General features: G+C 40.7%; 3 protein-coding genes across 6 annotated transcripts in view; all 3 read right to left on the reverse strand.

Annotated features, from left to right (window-relative positions):
• LOC119021790 (sodium-coupled neutral amino acid transporter 3-like) overlaps nucleotides 1-3,427 on the reverse strand; it is a 30,955-nt gene extending 27,528 nt beyond the window's left edge. Inside the window, exon 1 of one of the 2 annotated variants that reach the window (XM_037102290.1) lies at nucleotides 2,907-3,427. The gene's annotated coding sequence lies outside the window, so the exon portion shown is untranslated. The remainder of the gene's footprint in view (nucleotides 1-2,906) is intronic. The other variant, XM_037102291.1, reaches the window with a different exon arrangement.
• A 4,333-nt stretch (nucleotides 3,428-7,760) lies between these two features.
• rbm5 (RNA binding motif protein 5) lies at nucleotides 7,761-16,400 on the reverse strand. 3 transcript variants are annotated; one of them, XM_037101623.1, is made up of 25 exons: nucleotides 16,308-16,400; nucleotides 15,892-15,934; nucleotides 14,994-15,168; nucleotides 14,718-14,876; nucleotides 14,509-14,578; nucleotides 14,019-14,092; nucleotides 13,255-13,338; nucleotides 12,920-12,980; nucleotides 12,486-12,551; nucleotides 12,237-12,397; nucleotides 11,953-12,050; nucleotides 11,722-11,809; nucleotides 11,567-11,635; nucleotides 11,128-11,194; nucleotides 10,815-10,915; nucleotides 10,562-10,712; nucleotides 10,037-10,128; nucleotides 9,785-9,946; nucleotides 9,517-9,657; nucleotides 9,332-9,418; nucleotides 8,979-9,155; nucleotides 8,794-8,868; nucleotides 8,585-8,685; nucleotides 8,336-8,465; nucleotides 7,761-8,219 (listed from the first exon to the last, which is right to left on the reverse strand). In XM_037101623.1, the coding sequence occupies exons 2-25, from the start codon at nucleotides 15,906-15,908 to the stop codon at nucleotides 8,094-8,096; spliced, it is 2,532 nt and encodes an 843-aa protein (XP_036957518.1). In that variant the 5' UTR covers nucleotides 15,909-15,934; nucleotides 16,308-16,400; the 3' UTR covers nucleotides 7,761-8,093. The 3 variants fall into 3 exon arrangements, with proteins under 3 accessions (XP_036957518.1, XP_036957519.1, XP_036957517.1); XM_037101624.1 differs by having other exon boundaries at nucleotides 9,332-9,415; nucleotides 16,221-16,378; XM_037101622.1 differs by having other exon boundaries at nucleotides 16,221-16,377.
• A 1,099-nt stretch (nucleotides 16,401-17,499) lies between these two features.
• brk1 (BRICK1 subunit of SCAR/WAVE actin nucleating complex) lies at nucleotides 17,500-19,054 on the reverse strand. The gene is made up of 3 exons (XM_037101251.1): nucleotides 18,746-19,054; nucleotides 18,120-18,202; nucleotides 17,500-18,017 (listed from the first exon to the last, which is right to left on the reverse strand). The coding sequence occupies exons 1-3, from the start codon at nucleotides 18,861-18,863 to the stop codon at nucleotides 17,991-17,993; spliced, it is 228 nt and encodes a 75-aa protein (XP_036957146.1). The 5' UTR covers nucleotides 18,864-19,054; the 3' UTR covers nucleotides 17,500-17,990.
• Nucleotides 19,055-19,183: the final 129 nt, after the last annotated feature.

Consider the following 19,183-nt stretch of genomic DNA (forward strand, 5'->3'; position numbering starts at 1 on the left):
GCCCACTCTGCCCTGTGATGAACCCAGCATGAAAACCCATATAGGGTGTTGGTGTTCAGTCCCGAGGCCAAAGTCAAAAGCATAGCCCATGAACCTCAGTGCCTTGAATACACAGACAGACGGCCTATCTGGTAAATGTTTTCGGTCTTCTTATGGTTGGTGATTTGAAAATTCGTTTTTCTGGGTGTATCTACATGTTCTCACCGGCACAACCACAAAATGGTTCCGTGATGAACACTCAGCACCCGCCTTCAAGCAACACGGAGGTCAAGTGCCTTGCTCCTGACCATCTTAACAGCTGTCACATGGGAGCGTTCACATTTCCACACTCGTCGCTTACAGTCAAAGTCAGTCAAAGATTGAAACTAGCAGCCAGCAACCAGCAACACGCTTGTTAGCTTTCACGAAAACCTCCAACATCCTGAACCATCCTACTCATCCTAATCCAATATGTCCCAACTCTAAGTATTATAATAACTGTGGCAACCTGGTGAATCTGCAATACAATAAGCCTAGCATAGACTTTAAAGGGCTAGTTCCCTGTAAACTCGTCATGAGTCGTGTACCAAGTGCAAGAATATGAGATGTATTGATACATATGAAATAAAAGTGCTACAATGAACAGTTCTTTTAATTACAAATTCACATATTAATTATTTTTTGGGTTAACTAGTTAATCTTTTGGTGTATAAAATCAGGAATAGGGCAATAATAATTTACTTTTAGGGGTGCTATGCAGTTCTGGAGAAGAAATGTAAACTAGTTTAATATTTACAATATTAACGAGGTAATAATTCAAACTCAGAAATATATATTTTTTCCAAAACTGGATAAACAAGCTGTTTGAAGCTAGAGAAGGGTGGCAGGGTCCGCCAAATATAAACAAAGCAAAGTTAATATATTTAGTTTGTTCAGGCTTGAAATTACACAATGTACCTTTAAGTCCGAGAGTCCAAAGATTTTCAGTTTACTGTCACGTGAAACAACGGAAATCAGAAAAATACCAACAGCTGAGAGGCTGAACGTGGCATGTCTGGAATTTTTGCTTGCGAAATGACTTTAACAATCATCAGACTACTTCATTTACAAAATCATGAGCTTGTTTTTGGCTCTTAAAATAAGCGTGATTTGTGTTATGTTGTTGTTTGGAACAGTAGATATACACTCCTCAAAATAAATGTTTTATTTTATGCTTTGTGAATATCCATGCACATGAATATACACTCTTATCCCAATATACCTAACTAACTTTGAGGAGTGTATTAGCAGTGATGGAAATCACATTTACTTTACATTTACATAGTACTGTACTTTAAGGTATTTGTAGTAATTCTTTTTTTCTGGTACTTTATACTTCCACTCCACTATATATTGGAGGCAGATATTGTACTTTTACTCCATTACATTTAATGTGATACGTTTAGTCACTAGATGCTTTGCAGATTACATGCTACATCCCAGCCAAAGTAATGCATCCTGTATTACATTTTCTTCTACTGGCATTGATGTTAAAAAAAAAAAACAAAAACAAACAAACAAACAAAAAAGATTTGATCAATCATTAAAATGCTGAATATCACTTATGATTATCCGTCAACCAATACTATATAGTATACATATATGTGTATAATTCACTTTTAGTGTGTGTGCCAGAATTTTACTTTTGATAGTTAAGTAGCTTTGATAACAGAGTACTATTTTTATGGGTGACTTCAACTTTTACTGAATTAATATTCTCACATGATATTTTTTACTTTTACTCGAGTATGACGTGTAGGTATAACTCTGTATATTATCCATTATGATGGACTAAGACACAGCAGGGGAACACTTTCACTGGCACATCTCCTTCACATCACCACTGCTCAATGAAAAAAAAAAAAAAAAACCCACAGGGACATTTATGTCACATGAAGACAAACGCAGAAGAGAAATATTTCTTTTGATTCCTGCAGCCATTTCTTCTCCACACACAGCTTCACATGGCTCAGTTGTGCACAGTGGTAATGTGCGGCGTTAACTTCCCACACATGGCGCTCTTCCTCCACACGGGTATATTTAGACGACCATAACAAAAGGCAAAGTGCTTTAAAAAAAAACAAAAAAACCCCCCAAAACACTCGGTTAAAGCCTCGTTGCTGCTGATGTTACTCATCGGTGTCCTGACGCAGATTGGATATGTGAATGGTGCGTGGAGCAGTGTGCTACTAAGAAGGTGATCAGTTTCGGTCGGATGTGGTTCGGTGGTGGTGGGAAGAAAAAGGAAGCTGTCTCTGCGTTTGACTCGATGCCATGTGGCCGCTCGGACATGTAGGCTTCACATCTCCACAGACTTTGTATTTATTTTTTTTACTCAAAGATGTGGGTGTCAAACAGCCGATCGACGCACATTTGCGCGTTCACAATCAAATAAGTGATTACTAGCTTGTGAGCCAGTCACTTGGTTAATGACACCTATCCAGCTGTTGATCTGACTTCCAGGCTGATCGGAGGTGGACGTGATACGAGCTTTTTTTTTTTTTTTAAATACACTAAAAAAAATAAAAAAAAAATCACTGACAGTCACTGACTCCTTGAGGCGCATGGTCATCATGACATCTGGACTTGGCGCTCACCACAGGAGGACCAAACGCGCTGTTCTTTCTTTATTGATCACCACCACCACCACCACCCCCCAGGAGGAAACAAAGCCATATGCTCCGGTATTGTGTGCCATGTGATCGCAAAGCCTACACATATTCACATAGAAACTGCTTTTTTATTCCTTTCCCCTCTGGACTACAATATTCCTTGGGATTGAAAACAAACCAAAAAAATCCTACCGGATCCAAAAATACTACTACTACTACTCCAACTGCACCACCTCTGCAATATTAAGGGAAAATATGAGATTTCGTCAGTCTTACCAAATGTTGCTGTCACGAAGCTTTCGAGTTAATCCCTCGGATGATGATGAAGATGATGAGTGTTAATAAATGTGATTATCTCTGGTGGTTCTCTTCCTCTGTGCGTCTCTACTCCCCCTTGCTCCTTGGTGGAGGTACTAATAGTAGGAGTAGTAGTAGAGGGATAGTATCTGCATTCGTGGGTATTTACGCACGCTCGTACCGTCGCTCGCTGCTAAATGCGCTCTGGAGAAATGGTCGGCATTGTAAAAAGCTCCAGGAGCTCGACTGTGGGGGTCGCGTTAGGTCCGCCTCCTTGGCAAACCCCCCATATGGCTGCGCTGCCGGCTGTTGGTTTCCACCACTGCTCTAGGTGAGGGGAATACAAAGACGATCCCAGGACGTGGCAGGCGCACTGGTGGCAACGGAAGGGTTGCGCATTGAAGGCTATGAGCAACTTGTGGTGCGTAAATCAAAGCGCCAGTATACTGTGAAGGAGGTGTGGGTCTCACTTGTGTCTCCCGATTTGTTGTGAGCCTTGAAGTGGGCAGCGAAGCCAAGAACTGTCTGCAACTCACCCGCCTCTCTGTCCCACTTGCACAAACCCTGTAACTTATTATCTTTTCTCCGATCTTATATCTCCCTTCCTCTGCCCGTGGCATCAGATCCAGCAGCTCCCAGCACGGTGCAGCCTGAGATTTGGCACCTGTTATGAGTCAGGAATGTGGGGGAGCTCACTCATGTGAAAACAATGGCTGGACACTTTAGACAAAGGTGAGGAGGTGATCTTAGGGTCTGGCAGGCAAATACCCTGTAATACATGAACTGATTAGTTGACTGTAATTGCATAGCTACCTGGTAAGCTGAGCCAAAATCAAAAAAATCTGTGTTCTGTGGAGAGACAAAGGGCTTATGTATGAATGAATTATGATGGCATGGTGTGAGTGCAGTGTCTCCAGCAAACAGCAGAATACACTGTCCAAAACATGAGCACAACAATTACACGTGACAAATGTTGTAATGAGCAACACAGACCAACATGTCATAAAAACATTGAAAACTCAACTACTGTCGAGCAACATTCATAGATCTAAACCAATAACACACACTGACCTCAACATGAACACACCTACAATATGTGTTGCACAGTCTTATCTGTGTGACTTGAAGTGTCTTGCCAAAAAAGCCATGAAGCAGAAGATCTGAAGTCTGAATTCATCAAAGTGGCCAAGTAGCCCATCCAGCGACCTGTAGAGGCCCCGTCTGCTCAGTGAAGTTTGAGGATGCTAATGTTCAACGGTTTACATTTACATCTTTGCAAATTCACGCCTCCATCAACGCGATCATCTGTGCCGAATAGTAACCGTAGTGTATTTATAGACATGACACACTTAACTAGAATCACCTGTACAATGTAGCCTGATCCGATAGATTAGCTTCTTTTTCAGTCACCTTTACATTTGTATTAAATTTCTTAGTTTTTTTTGGTTGGTACTGTCAGAAAGGTAATCATTTTTACTTTACAGTTATTACTGAGGTTGTAGTTGGTGGTGGATGGAGATACAGATAGTTCTCTGATACCCCTTTTCAACCAAGGTGGCTCAGGTGCTGATTCGGAGGCAGTGCCTGCTGTGGAACTACTTCTTTGTGTTTCAACAGCCAAAGAAATGGTTGCCAGCCAGGAAAACTGATTCCAGAGCTGCACCAGGGCTTTGCTGGTGTAGAACAAAGAGCCGCTTACATCAGGGGCTGGGGGTAGAGTTATCATGACCGAGGACCGATCAAAACTGCTTCTGACTGCCATTTTTAAAAACGAGTGCTAGTGTTGTGTGTCCGACTTAAATGTCATTACTGTTTTTCGCTAATCGAAGCAACGGTAGTCTGAAGGTTACATTCAGTCATATTTGGATGCCACTGTAGGCACACAAAGCCAGGAGCAACAAGTCAGTGTGATCATGTTTGTTCTGGGTTCCACAATTCCATAGTTGTTCCAAGCAATGTTGTGATATTGGAGATGTATACGGTGACTGAATGATGTGAGTCTGCAGTGGCTCTCATGCCCTTGAAGAAGCAAACCGGTTCTTAAAAGGTTCACAGTTTGAATCAACTTCAAACCAACGCTGTAACCAGCCCAGAATCAGAACTTTGTTCGCCTTGATGGAAAAAGGAGCAAGACTCGACCTGGAGGCTTTTCCTCTGCTGTCTGTTGGGTATTACATAATGTACAGCGTATAATAAATTACACTTAATGGAATCAGTTGTCCATAGCAAAATATTGGACATTGTGCCCTGAACTCCTACCCTGCTCATGCCTCAGTCAATATCTTCTGAAGCAATAAGCACAACTTGCCAGGTTTCTTATCAGTTTCATAGCTTATTTTAAAAGAATTATGTAAGCCCATTCATAGAGAGAGGGACGTGGCTCATCTTTCTCAAGCCGCAGATGGTTTTTGTGATGCTTCTGAGAAAGCAGGATGGGAATCTAACAGCAGAGTTTCCACCTCAGACCACAGGAGCGAGGCAGTATTACTACATGTGTTTACGTAACAGGGATGGACCTGAGGTTCAGTACATTTCACCCCAAGAGGTGAGAATATCAAAGGACGAGGCACCAGGAGATCCATGAAATAACCCAGGGAATATATTGTATCACGTTTCATTGCGTAACACTCTTTGTTAGGTAAGGACCAGTGCGAGACCAGCGAGCTGAGGGCCTCACTCTTGCCTGGACCAACAGCATAATTTACGAAATAATGGTGAATTCAATCTGATCCGTTGGGCGATGGATGCATGCAGCATTCAGTTTATAAGAGCCTTCATCTCCATTTTACAATTTTCTCTTCATCCCTCTCCACTAACAAACCCATGCACAAACAAAGACCTTGAACTCAGCGGGCAACGTTCTCTTCAAACAAAAGATACTTCCACAACCTCCTATGCTGATCCATAGGAGGTACATGACCATGCTGCATGATTCAGCATGATCGGGGTCTTCGAGGCTCAAAGGCCACATAACATATGTGGATGGACAGTCAGCTGACTGGATGAAGCAAGAGATCTACTACTATCACCCAGATCCTCTTTTTTCTTTTATCAGTGATGCTAACTTGTAATGAAAATATGGTAAAAACAGATACCTAATGCATATTGCATTAAAGATTTGGCAGGTAAGAGTTGAAAATAATAAGGAAGACAAGTTAAAGAGAGACGTTTCTGCATGTTGTAGTTTCATCCTAGCCTGAGAAACCTTCCATGGTGACAACACAAAAAGAATCAGACAGAAATCTTTATTATTATCTTTATTATTACACAAAGACTGGGTCTCTCCCTGATCAGCAGCATAAATAAACAGCAAAATTATGGTGGCCCTGAAGGTCAAAACAGAGTTTGTAAGGACACAATGACAATCTCACGAATGCAATTACATTCCAGGAAACAAAACAATGTTTCAGAAAACACAACTTTATTTCAGCAGACACAACAGCATTTCAGAATTTTGTGTTTTGACCCTCACGGCCACCATACCGAAGACTCCAGCAGATTGCTTGTGTTATGTCAGAAAAGTCCTTCAAAGGAAGGGAACACTGTGGTAGAAGTACTTGCGCTGATGTAAAAGATCTGTGTACTGCTGCGTGACTGTCCCAGGGATATCAAGGAACACTGCCTCCCTGTGGTATGTTGCTAAATAAAATACTGCAACCGGACACTCATGGCATTTTCAACCACCGTCGGTTCTCTCACTGTTATAACTTTGGGGAGTACTGCTGCAGTGGTGAACAAATTGGAGTAAAGCCTTTCTCAGCTACAGAGGATGCTGGTGACTTGCCTCCAGTGATGTCACTCAGGGGCTAAGTTGCATTGTAGTTACTGCTGGCGTGGAATTAAAGAAGCGATGTCTCTGTTCTGCTGTGTTGATTTTGATACTGTCTATTATGAGTCTGGCAGTGTTACAGGAGGGCAATGGTAGACCAAAGGACAGCTTAATTCAAAAGCAACACATTTGCTGAGTGACGTCACTGTAAGCATTTTGTCAGATTACATGAAGCTTCTTCTGGAGCTGCGAAAAGCTCTTCACTGCCACCAAGAGCAGCTCTATAATGTATCTATTAAGATATGGTAATCATGGAATTATAACCATGTCTAAAGGTGTATTTTCATTTCAAACACTTTGTTGTGTGTGTTCAAATACTAGGATACGATCTTATCGTCTGTTTGTGTTTGCTGTCGCATTCACAGGAAGATTAGAGTTCAAGGCTTACACCTGGAGTGCTGCAACTTTGATGTGTCTTGCTAAAGGACAGCTCAGCAGTGCAGATCAGTCCTATCAGCACATTGCTTTAAAGTTCTGTCCTCTAGTGGAAGGACAGTCTCACTACAATGCCCTAAAACTAACTCTTGGTAGTTATGCAGAATACATGTACACAGCAGAGCTTTGAACTTTTAAAATCATCTTAGACAGCTTCATGTTCAAAAAAGCAAATACTTGGCAGGTGTCCTCATAAAACCCCCTCTTGAGAACACACTATTAAAAGATGTCCCAGCTAGAATTGTTTATTTCTAGCTGAAATATTATTTACAACCGTCACCACAGTCTGGCACCACCGCACGAGTCTGTAACGAAATGACCCCCTCTATTTTTAAGATTCCTTGCCAGAAACAAGGATGTGAAAACTACAAGTTCCATACATAACTAGGATACAATCATGACCAAGATAAGAGGGCAAGTTAATACATTCACTGTTATTGTGCCTGCATATGAAAACTGACCTAATTAATCACTAATTACACATCGAATCATACAGTCATTAATTATCACATACTTCATATTAAAAACTAATATCTGCTATGTCTGCTGTGATGAAATGAAGACCATCGTAAATCACATAAGTCATTTATTTTCTGTACAAACAGACAAGATTTTTGTATAAACTGTACAATCTTTTTCACATGCTGAGACAGAAAAAGGCAATAACACAGAAGCAATGTGTAAACAAGGGAAGTAAATTTACTGTGTCTATGTACAATTTATAAATAATATTAACTATCTTAACACACCTCCATTACAGATGTTTACATAGTCAGGTTTGACCATTATGGCAAGAGGCAAATCATCATGTATCATACATACATGGACTAAAATCATTAAAGGAGGACTTCTCCTCTGCTCTTTTGTCAATTCATTTGTCATTTGAGCTCGAGACTAATGACTCACTCCAACTCAGTGAAGCGAGCAAACATGGCTTTGCGGACTGCGTCTTTGTACGTGTCCGAGGCAGAGAGGGTGTAGTTGCTTCCTTTAGTGCCAAGTCCAGCTCCTTTTGTTCTCAACTGCGCCTAAGGAGAAAAAACACATAATGTCAAGTTCTTTGTACAGATTTATACCCACACACGTATCCATACTGATAGATGCTAGGTACACCCAAACACCAGAAGATATTTGCTTTGGATACCTCAATTGGTGTAGTGATGCCCTGCTGGTTGCGACCGAGACCTTTACCCTCCTTCCACCCCATGGCCTGCAGCATTTTGTTCCCAATATTGTCACTATTAAGGCCATCTTTAGTCGGCTGTTCATAGTTACTGCAAGGGGAAAAAAGGGACATTTTGATCACATGACTAAAAACACACAAAATGAGATATCAGATGGCTGTACGGACTGGAAACAGCAGTTTTCACAATCCTGTAAATAAGTTACTTACATGACTGGTGCTGGTTGGCTAAATTTCTTCTTTTTGGGTGCTGGGGGTTCAGGGATGCCATATTTTTCTCTCCTCTCAGCTGCCCTGTCTCTATATTTCATCTGTTCACCAGAAGTAGAAAAACATTTTTGATTATTTAAATTTATTCATGTTTATTGTGGGAACAATATGACTCACTAGCCATTGGGTGATTATGTATTCTGTCAAACCTCAGTCTCTTTTCTCTCCAACTCTTCCAACTCTGCTTCGGTCATTTTGGATCTGCGGAGAACCTCCAAGTTTTTCTAGGAAACACCACAGACAGCGTGAATACCTTATTGAATTTATGACTGTATGGATTTCTTAATCCACACTAAGAATGATTGTGTCCTGAAGACATTATGCCTGACGTTACCTTGTGGAGGTCAGAGAGTTGTTGGTGTCGAACCAGACCCTCTTTGTTGGGAAACTGTCTCCTACACAGCAAGCAGGCCAACTTTGACCAGTCTGTCAGGTCTCCTTCACCACAAACCGGCTCTGCTCCACCCTCCTCAGGGTCACTGTCCCCACTGTAAGCTGCTACAAGGCCACACTAACCACACCATGGATAAACAAAGGCAAGTGTTAATATTGCCAACATCAACAAACACCTGAATATAACAGAAGATCTATTCAAAATTTTGTCAAAGTTGTTTTGATAATAGTTGCAATAACACTGCAAAGGAAGAGTTTAGCCTTTCCAAAACAGGGGGCGTAGAAAACACTCACTTTGGAAGAGTTGACTGAGGTGGTTGGTGGCTCTTCCTCAGCGGCCCTTGGCATCTCTGGCATGAGTCTTTCTAGACCTCCTGACTGCTAAAAGAAGAAAGACAAATCAGATTGTTTAGGAAGTTAAAAGACATATGCTTACACATTCAGTCTGAAAACTTTGCCATTAAATCCTTCTGTATTACCTTCTTTTCAAACAGTATGAAGCCTGCATCTGCAGCTGCTGCCTCCTTCCTCTCTTCTTGACTAATAGGCTGGAAGCTACTCTTGAAGTTCTCTTTCTGCTTGTTGAGAGTTTTGGCCCACCGCTCCATATCTTTCGCAATCTGAAAGAATCAAACAGATTTCAACATCAAAACAAAATCAAAAAACAGACATTAAAAATTAAAAATATTCAAAAAAAAGGCTGTATAAAACTAAAGAGGTGCTGATGCAGAATTCATTTCACAGTACCTGCTGAGCAGTCTTGCTTTTGGGCTTTTCCTTTTTCTCTTTAGGTTCTTTTGATGCTGTGTTATCATTTTGTCCAGCATTTGCTTCGGTTGAGGCAGGTACGTATGCCTGCTTCTCACTGTCCCAGTACAGATACTGCTGGGTCTGAGAGTTGTAGTAATACTAAAAAGACAAAAACATAATGAAAACCACATAAACTCTGAAGATCACAAACATGACAAATGACTCACCTGGTGGCTGTGGACTACTTACATGAGAGTTTGGGTCATAGTAGAGGCCAGTTTGAGGATCATAATAGTAGCCAGAGGACTCATCATACTGATAGGTGGATGTGTCAGGAACACCTGTCGATTATAAAACACATAATTTACACACGCACACACACATTTATTTATATGTATACATAAATATGCATGTATATGCAAACAAAAATCCTGAGGACTGGTAAACAAGGGTTATGACTCAACAAGTGTGTCTGATGACGCAAAATAAAATAAATATTGGCAATATTACTGCATCATTAATAACCAAGCCCAAAGTTTCAGCAATAAAAACGTAATATAAAAGTAATCTTAGGCACCACTGCATGGTTCACATATTTGGCAAGTCACATCAAAGACTAGTCATGACTGTTAGTAAATGTAGCACACTCATAAAGCCTGTGTGATTCACCCAAGGAAACACTATAATATCAGCGCGACAATGACCTCAACATTCTCTCTTTATTCACATCACACTTCATCGGGACAGGCTTTAACGGACTATGTGTGCTCATACCAGTGCTGATGTCAGTTGTCTGTCCTGAAGCTATTAATGTACTGGCAGCAGTAGCAGTGGGTACAGGAGCAGCAGGCACTGACGCAGCTTCAATGCCTGAGAGATGTCCAGTCTGGGGTTTCAAGTCCAGATGCTGGGCAAGTGGCAAAGCCTGCAATTAAGATAATGTTGTTTTTAAATTGTTACACTATTACATGCATCTCAAGAATGGTGCTACACATGAATTTACATAATAAACAAAGACGTGCGTTACCTGGACAGCAGGCTGCACAATTATATGTGGCTGATAGACTTGTGCAGTCTGTGAAATAACTACTCCGGCTGCAGTTGGAACAATCTTCACACCCGGGGCAGCTGTGATTTGAAATGCAATACTTTGACAATTTGTCCAACAACCCATACACATCACTGTGTCATATTTTTGTATTGTTCAGAATAGAGAAATGATCTTTGTGCAAGAACAAATGTTAGAATATACTCGTCTTAAAAATGACATTTTACCAACATAAAATAATAAAAGGTCAGTAAGTGCTCCAGCATCTACAACGCATAAAAGCATCTCCTACCTCCTAATATCCCATTTCCCTGTGAGGTGCTGGCTCCTGCTCCTTGCTGATAGTATGTCTGGTAGTCCTATGTTTAAAAAAAATGAAAGAAAAGAAAAAAGAAAACATTCATTGAAATATTGTATTTTGGCCATCACTCTGTGAAACTGCCTCACCACTCGGCTATAATTTCAAAGGACACGAAGATGCTGGCCACTGTAAACATTAATATTTGTTCAACACTGAAGACAGTGTTATGATACATGTGCAGCCTCATGTTTTATCCTCTGGTGGTGAGTGGAATGATTAGATTTGCCTGAGGACAAGTTGTACACGATGCAGTCTCCTATAGCTGCCACTAGATAACCATGTTTTAGTAAATGCATCTTTAAAGCAAACACATATATCACAAAGTATCAACTGTGAGGCCAATGTTAAATGCATATGTTCTGCTACTAACCTGTGCCATTGGAGTGTAGCCCTCTTGCAGATAGCTGTACTCAGACATTCCCTCTGAACTCTGCTGTGGCTGAAAGGGTAATGTTTAGGTTATGACCCTTTCATATTGACACTGGGAGATGATAAACAACTGGATGTTAACAGAAATGGGCCAACCTGACTGGAAGACCACTGGGCTGCAGCAATGGCTGTGCTGGCCACAGAGAAGGCACTAACACGATTCCCGTCAGGTAGTAAAAGGTCCCTAAAAACAAGCAAAGGACACATTAATGTGTTTTCCTTATGTCCCGTTTTGATCCACATTTTCCAAGCAAATAGTTAAATAGATGGAGGTAAATGTGTTCATAAATCACAAAACCAAGGCACATATTACACTATTCTACTTACTTTCTAGCACTCTTAGCATAATCCACCCCTATTGTTTTCCCATCCAGTTTCAGAGGAGGCTGCAGGCCCTGTAAGATGGTAAGCAGCTGAGAGGCCTCCTGTGAAAATTAGAGATCATATTGTAAGTGCTATGCAGGCATCATGGAATATTTTTTTAACAACCAAGGAGTTATGTTACAATAAAATGAAGCCTCTGCTAAGTTGGTGGCTGCTGTAGCAGTCATTATGATGCCGAATGACTAACTTGTGACACTTTAATTCTGTATATGTTAAGAAAGCTTTACCAGAGGAGAGGACAGCTGTACAAAGGCAAAACCTCTGTTTTGGCCTGTCTGCTTGTCCTTGATGAGGCGGATGTTGTTTGATGAAAGATTGGCATATGGTGCTAGGGCTGTCATGATGGCTTCCACGGTGGTCAGAGGAGCAATATTTCTCAGGATGATTGCTGTATAGGACAAAAGTCAATGTGTTAGAACAATGTACCATGGATACAGATAAGTGGGACATTGCATCTAAGAGAGATTAGTCCTTACTGTCCCCATAGAAATCTCCACTGGGTTGGGTTTCAGAAACTCCACTATTATTGCCGGTTTCACTTTCTGTTGAGAGAATGACAGAGAAGTAAGAACGGCATTAAAAGAACTGTTCAGAACGGCTCTTTAAACAAAGCACTGGAAGCGAGTTATGAAGTGCTAAGTGTAAAAAACCTCAGCTTAGTATGATTCAACATTTTAAAGTATCAGATAGCTTGTATCTCAGCCATGTATTGTGGTTTGCCCCATGTTGTATGATCAGGTAGTATGGAATAAATGCAGGCTGTTTCCCATCTATGCACTTTGCCTACATCTGACAGAGTGAAAACAACACAACATAAAGTTTGCGTTGCATCTCAGCACTGTTGACCCAGCCTGCTGGATGTCTGCTGGATGTCTGCAGTCAGTGGCCTCTTGTTGATTTAACTACTTACCAGCTTTGGCTGCTCCACACCTGAAGCACTTCAGCCTCCTCCGGAAATTGTACAGGCCACACTGCAAGTAACCGTTCAAATCATTTTTATTATACACCTACTAAAGCCCTGAACAGTGCTGCCTCAGAAAACAGGCAATCTATATTGGTGCAGCATACCATACTTACCCGAGACACAACCTAACCTTTACCGCTTATCCAAATGTAGGCGTACCACAAAATAAGCTAACAGGACTGCAACAGTTGTAATTTATAAACCTATTATAAATACTTATAGACCTGTTTGTGTGTGTATGTGAGGTGTGGCCATGAGACTGAGACAGGTCATTAACTTACAGTGTTGCAGAGCCAGTCTTCATACTTGTTTCTGGGGTGACTGTAGTGCATGTCCACAGTTTTGCCTTGGATGGTCAGACGTTTCTGAAAGAGGACGCCAAAAATCAGTCAAGTACTCCTGGCAAGCATTTCTCATCAACAGAGCAAGCAGTGTTGGAAGGGAGAGATGGGGGAGAGGGACCCCCAACAGATAGCCTTTGTGTTAAAGACAAGACAGGCACATGATGTATATGTGAACATGATGTATGGAGGGTTTTCTTTAGGTGTTTGGGACCCGAGTGCCCAGTCTGAGCTGGAGCAGAGTGTATAATGTGCCCTAACATCCCTAGCAGACATTTTCAACTGACAGGGATGAAAAAATTCACATCTACTGAGGGGTAGGATAAAAAACAAAACAAGAAAAAAAAAGATTGAGCTCACATTCAACCCTAAAGTCTCACTAATGATGCCTCTATCAGCAGGGTAAAGATAATGTGTTCATTATCTTAAATGCAGTAGATGATCTCACTAATGTCAAATCTGCAGATTTGTGGCAACTGCCATTACAGTTATCTAAGACATAAATATACATTTATTATGACTATACTCATCTTAACACACAAATCTCTTTGCCCTGTGCCATACAATCCATGAGGTTTTTTCTCCTTTTTTCAAAAAGGTCTGTACAATTTCCACACAACTTATTCAATACACTTTGGTTGCCATTTGGGTTATTTTTTTCAGATCCCCAAGATTAAAACTAGACTTGGCGATTGTGAAGCAACCTGATTGGTCTCCATCCATCGGGTAGCATCTTGCAAGTGATAAAAGTCCACGAAGGCGAAACCACGGCTTATACCTAGAGACAGCATTCAAATATAGACGGGAGGCGTGTTAGTTAAGAGTCCATGGGCATATTATTCAAAGTCTTCCACAAACTGCTTCACGACCCAGGCCCTGTTTGGTACACAACTGGCCTCTCCTTAGAGTTTTACCATAGCAAGAAATCCTGCTAATTCCACTTTTTGAACCACACTTAACAAAAAAGTGTGTTTGTCAATTGTCAAAATTGTTATTGTTGCTCTTACTTACCTTAAAAAGGTCCAGAACGAACTGAAATGTCAAGTCTTAAACCAACATTTTTAATCCTTTTTCAAATAACTTGATACAATTCTCTCCTAGTTGCTATGGGAAAATGGGTCTGAATGGAAGCAGATTGGCCCTATGGTCAAAGACTGGGGGGGAGGTTGGGTCCGTCACATATCTGGTTCTCACCTGTTTTCTTTTTCATCAGCCTCACATCCACTGGCTGCGGTCCCTCTAGTTGGTCTATGGCAAAACGAATCTGAATAATAAAATACATATTTTACTTTAATATCTTGATTAAAAATCATTTTCCTGCAACAGAATTAGTGGTGCTTGTCCATAAAACAAAAATAACATAAAAGAAGCAGCATAGCTGTGGAGACAAAATGAGAACTCACATCATCCTCAGTGACATGAGGAGACAGACCCCAGAGCATTATGGTCTTGCTCTTCTTCTCCTCCCCAGGCTCCCTTCTGTAGTCCTGCTCTGGGTAGTCGCCATCAGAGTGATAACCATCTTCTGATCTATCACTGTTGCGTCGTTTTCTTTCTCTTTGCTTTAAAACAAATAGATCAGTGCATCAGTTTACTGTCAATGTCCTCAAAAAGTTGCGTAATTTTACTGAAACATCAGTTGAAAGTCATAAATTACAGTCACATATTAGAATTTCTACCTCTGGACTGTCTCTTGATCCTCGACGATCTTCAAAACGCTCACTACGCCTGTCATCGTTCCAGCGACGCATGTTGTGGTCACGCTCTTGGTCCCGCTCCCGTCTGTCACGCCATTCTGATTCGTCTCGGGACTGGTCAGAGCCATACCTACCGCTACGTTCTGTGCGACTAATCCTAGTCAGGAAGACATTGAAAGACAAAGTCACATGTCAGGACAACTACCTGCAACTGCATGATATTCTTTAAATGATTCACATACTATTGCATCTGCAAGCTCACAACATAATTTCTTGATTACCATCACAGAAAAATGAACCTGTTATGGGGCATGTACAGTGAATCACAGATTTACACTGAAATATGCCATCATTTACAGTATTTGCTGCAATGTCTAACCCCTCTAGTCATTCTTGATTTAACGTTACCCATTAAGGGTATGAAAGTAACAACAATTCTTGAAGATGTAATGATTCAAATCATTAAATCGTTTATCCTCAGTTAAGCACCGGTAGATTCCTGAATCCTGTCATTAAAGTTTGTTAAAAACAGCAACTTTGCATAGTGCTATCCTTTCTAATAGAGAGAAGGACAGTGGTGAAACAACGTCCAATAGTATTCTGTGATAGGCATTTCTTAAGATCATGGGGGAAATCACTTTACACAATGACTTGATTATCCTTCAGGTTGAGCTTTAGAAAGAAGAAGAAGAATGATTGAAAGTGAACTAGTTGAGTTAAGCTAACAAAAGTTAGGTGATAATCAATGTAGTTTACATTAATGCAAGCTAGGGGCGGACATTCTGAGTGTAATTAAAGGTTAGCGTGAAATTCACAATTCTGCCATTACAGTTAACCACACCTTCCACTGCCAGCGGCGCTAGCGCAGAACATTGCTCACCTTTTATCAGCTCCCATTTCCCCGTTCTGCACACACACGGCCTCTAAAAATCAAAGAATAAATAACATTTTTTATAAAAGCGAAGACTTTTCAAATACACAAACACGCTTGGTGTCCTTAGTTTATTAAAATACACTTCAACTGTAGTCAAAATATATCGATTAAAACGAGCAAAGGAGTGCAAATGAAAATGCTTGTAAACCATAACATGGAGCCGGACTACCGTTAGCAAACAGACGCGGGTTAACTCGGGTTATGTCTAAACCGGCTCGCCAATGCGACGCTGCAAGAACTGTTTTAAGTTTCAGTCTCAATGTAGAGCAACTCACCAGTGTAGCTTGTTAACAGTGTAAATAACCACTAGAAGTTTTTAAAAATGTTGTCTGACAAATTGCGAGCAAGAAAATTCATCTCACGTCCAAGGACTTTACACAACACCACAACGACCCTTCTTCGTCCCAAAATGCATCAGTGTATCGCCCGTTGCATCATGGGAGATGAGCATTTTCCCCCCGAATTAGCCTCACAGGCAGCACTACGCGCTCGGACCTTTGTTTTCCAGATCGCCCTCAACAGTTTCTAACAATTGGTTATGATTCGGTTTACATTAGATATGATAACGATTTGGGTCACAACTACGACTGCAGTGACAATGTATTACATCCTTCTTTTGTTGCCAATGCGAAAGCAGATTTGCCACCTAAACATAAATCGATGTGTGAGGTTGAGTGCGGAGTGCTGACTGGAAGGATAGAATTAGGGCACAATTGACCCATGTATCCTCCGCCATTTTACTTGGTTTACCGTCTATGATCGAAGATGCTCTACAAATATTTGCAATATAATTCGATGCTATACACATGAGCAATATTTCATTGATTCGACAGACGACGTTTAGTGGGCTGCAGTTCAAAGTACATTTAAAAAGGCAATATAATGTACATGAATGCTAAATAAATTATTTTTAATAGTTAAGCTCTTCTAAAGAAAATTTTAATCCCTGTCTAGTCTTCAGCTTGGTCCTAAAACCATCCTGAAAACTGGCTTTCCCTATCATTTATTATGCTATTTTCAAAATAGAATTATTCAATCATTTTTTTTATTTTTATTTTTTACTGAAATTCGTGTTAATAGAATGATGTTGTTATATAGTGATTGATCTGGAGGTTTAATTGATTTCATACTTTTTTCATAACTTGCAGGACATGCTGTGATAGGAAACAAAAAGGCTCTTTCTTCACAGTGCTAATTGTTCTCACATCAGCTGTTCAAAACGTTGAAATCCATTATTTTCTGGCTTGGTGTTCTTAATGTGTGAAATACCACTGTCCAGAATAATATGCATATTATGCAATAACTTGTACATAATGTTCTTTCATTGTCATACTAACTGAAAGCACACTATGTCCTGTAAATATGGTCTCAAATCAATATACAGTATGAACAACCATCACCCTGTATAACCGACATTCATGCCACTGCAATTGACTCTTGCATCACGTGTAGCAAAGAACAGATCATTGAGAGCTATTGTGGAGCAATTTCCTTGTCTCAACATAGCCAGTCAAAAAGGTTAAATCTGACCAAGATAAACATCATGATACAAAATCTTTTTTGATCATTTATTACAGTATTTAAATCCGGAAGCATCACCAAACAGTTCACTGTACAAGCAGGTCTTCGGTAAAGATGACTACACAATTACTTGTTCAACTTGGCACACAAGAATGTTCCCCTCCCAAATCGCTGATGTGGTAATGACACAGTTTACAACACAGATCACTGACAAGTTGTGCTGATACCAGGTCCATAATGGAGCTCCAAAATATGTTTTTAAAACCAATACTTACGGAGGTTATTCTTATTTTGTAACATTGATGATCCTTGAGTCACAGACACCCAAAGCAAAGCCATTGTTTTCTATACAAATGTGTCATAAGATAAAACAACACACAACTCAATCATTTAATATAAAAACTGGTCCACATGGTCCCAAAAAGGAGGGTGGAATCCATCACACTTTTTCCAAGAAATTCAGGATGGAGGGGGGGTGGGATGGGCAGGTATCTCTAGGATGCTATGAACCTCTTTGATGAGTTCTAGGTCAAGGTCTCTCCTTTTGTCACCTGCGAGGAGGATACATAATCATGCATTTATTATATCATTTTGAAGCTTTCAAGTACAATAAACAACTGGAATATTTAAAAATTACAATGCAGTATACTTACTCTGGCCTCAATATATTCAATCCTCCTCTCCAACGCCGTCAGCTTCTCGTTGAGAGTGGCCAAACGGGATCGACACGACATGTCTGAGGATGATGAACTGAATTTAGGATGATACAGTCAAAGTATTTCACAGTGTGGGGCGTTACTTGTCGATGCTATCAATTACAACGACATTTCGCTCAACAAAAACAAGCAACGCCACTGTAACTGATAACTGACTGGGAGGACATTCAGTTTCAGGGGTTATGATGCTGCTGCTCGTATCACAGAAATGACAGCCGAGCAGACTAGCAAGCGGTAGCTTGACAGACATTAGCGTTAGCTTTCTCGACACTTGCATTCTGTAGTCGTCTAACGCATTGAATTGACAACTGTTAAGCTGCTAAGATGAGTTCACAAGCGAAATAAAATGTAAAATTAATCGACACCAAACTGTCACGGCACCTCTACGAAGAAAGCGGTGACAAGCTCCCAGCTAATGATGAAGCTAACTGCTAACTGGGAGTGGCCATTTAAAAACATCAACATCAATGCTAGCAGCTAGCTGCACTAGCTAACGAGCTATCGACGCGAGATACTCTCACTAGTGGTGATCTTACGTGCACAACTGGTCGTTAAAAGCTTACCAAACGAGTTTAGAAAGTCGGCGATTTTTTTGATGCTACTCGTTATTACTTCTATATACTCTCGATTCGCCCAATCCTGGTGAATCTCTCTCTGCACTGGGTCTTCCTGGCCAGCCATGTTGGATATCGCAGCTTGGCGTAACGTTACTGTTCAATCAAGGATGGCCCCCCTGTGTTCATCCAGGAAGCACAGCGGAGACAGGCAGGATGTCGCAGACTTACGGCTAGGAATTCATACAAATTACAAACTAATGTTAATAATATATTTATATGTAGTGAAACTATGCACTCTACACTAAAGTTACGCCACACTCGTAAGTTAACTAGAAAGTGTTAATAACCAGCAGTGGTGGGAGTGGTAATAGGAATAACAATGTAGAAATACTCCATTATAGGTTACAATTCAAAACGGTTCTCACTATCATCACAATACAGGAA

The sequence above is a fragment of the Acanthopagrus latus genome, chromosome 6 (genome assembly GCF_904848185.1).
Source record: "Acanthopagrus latus isolate v.2019 chromosome 6, fAcaLat1.1, whole genome shotgun sequence".
In the NCBI taxonomy this organism is placed as follows: domain Eukaryota; kingdom Metazoa; phylum Chordata; class Actinopteri; order Spariformes; family Sparidae; genus Acanthopagrus; species Acanthopagrus latus.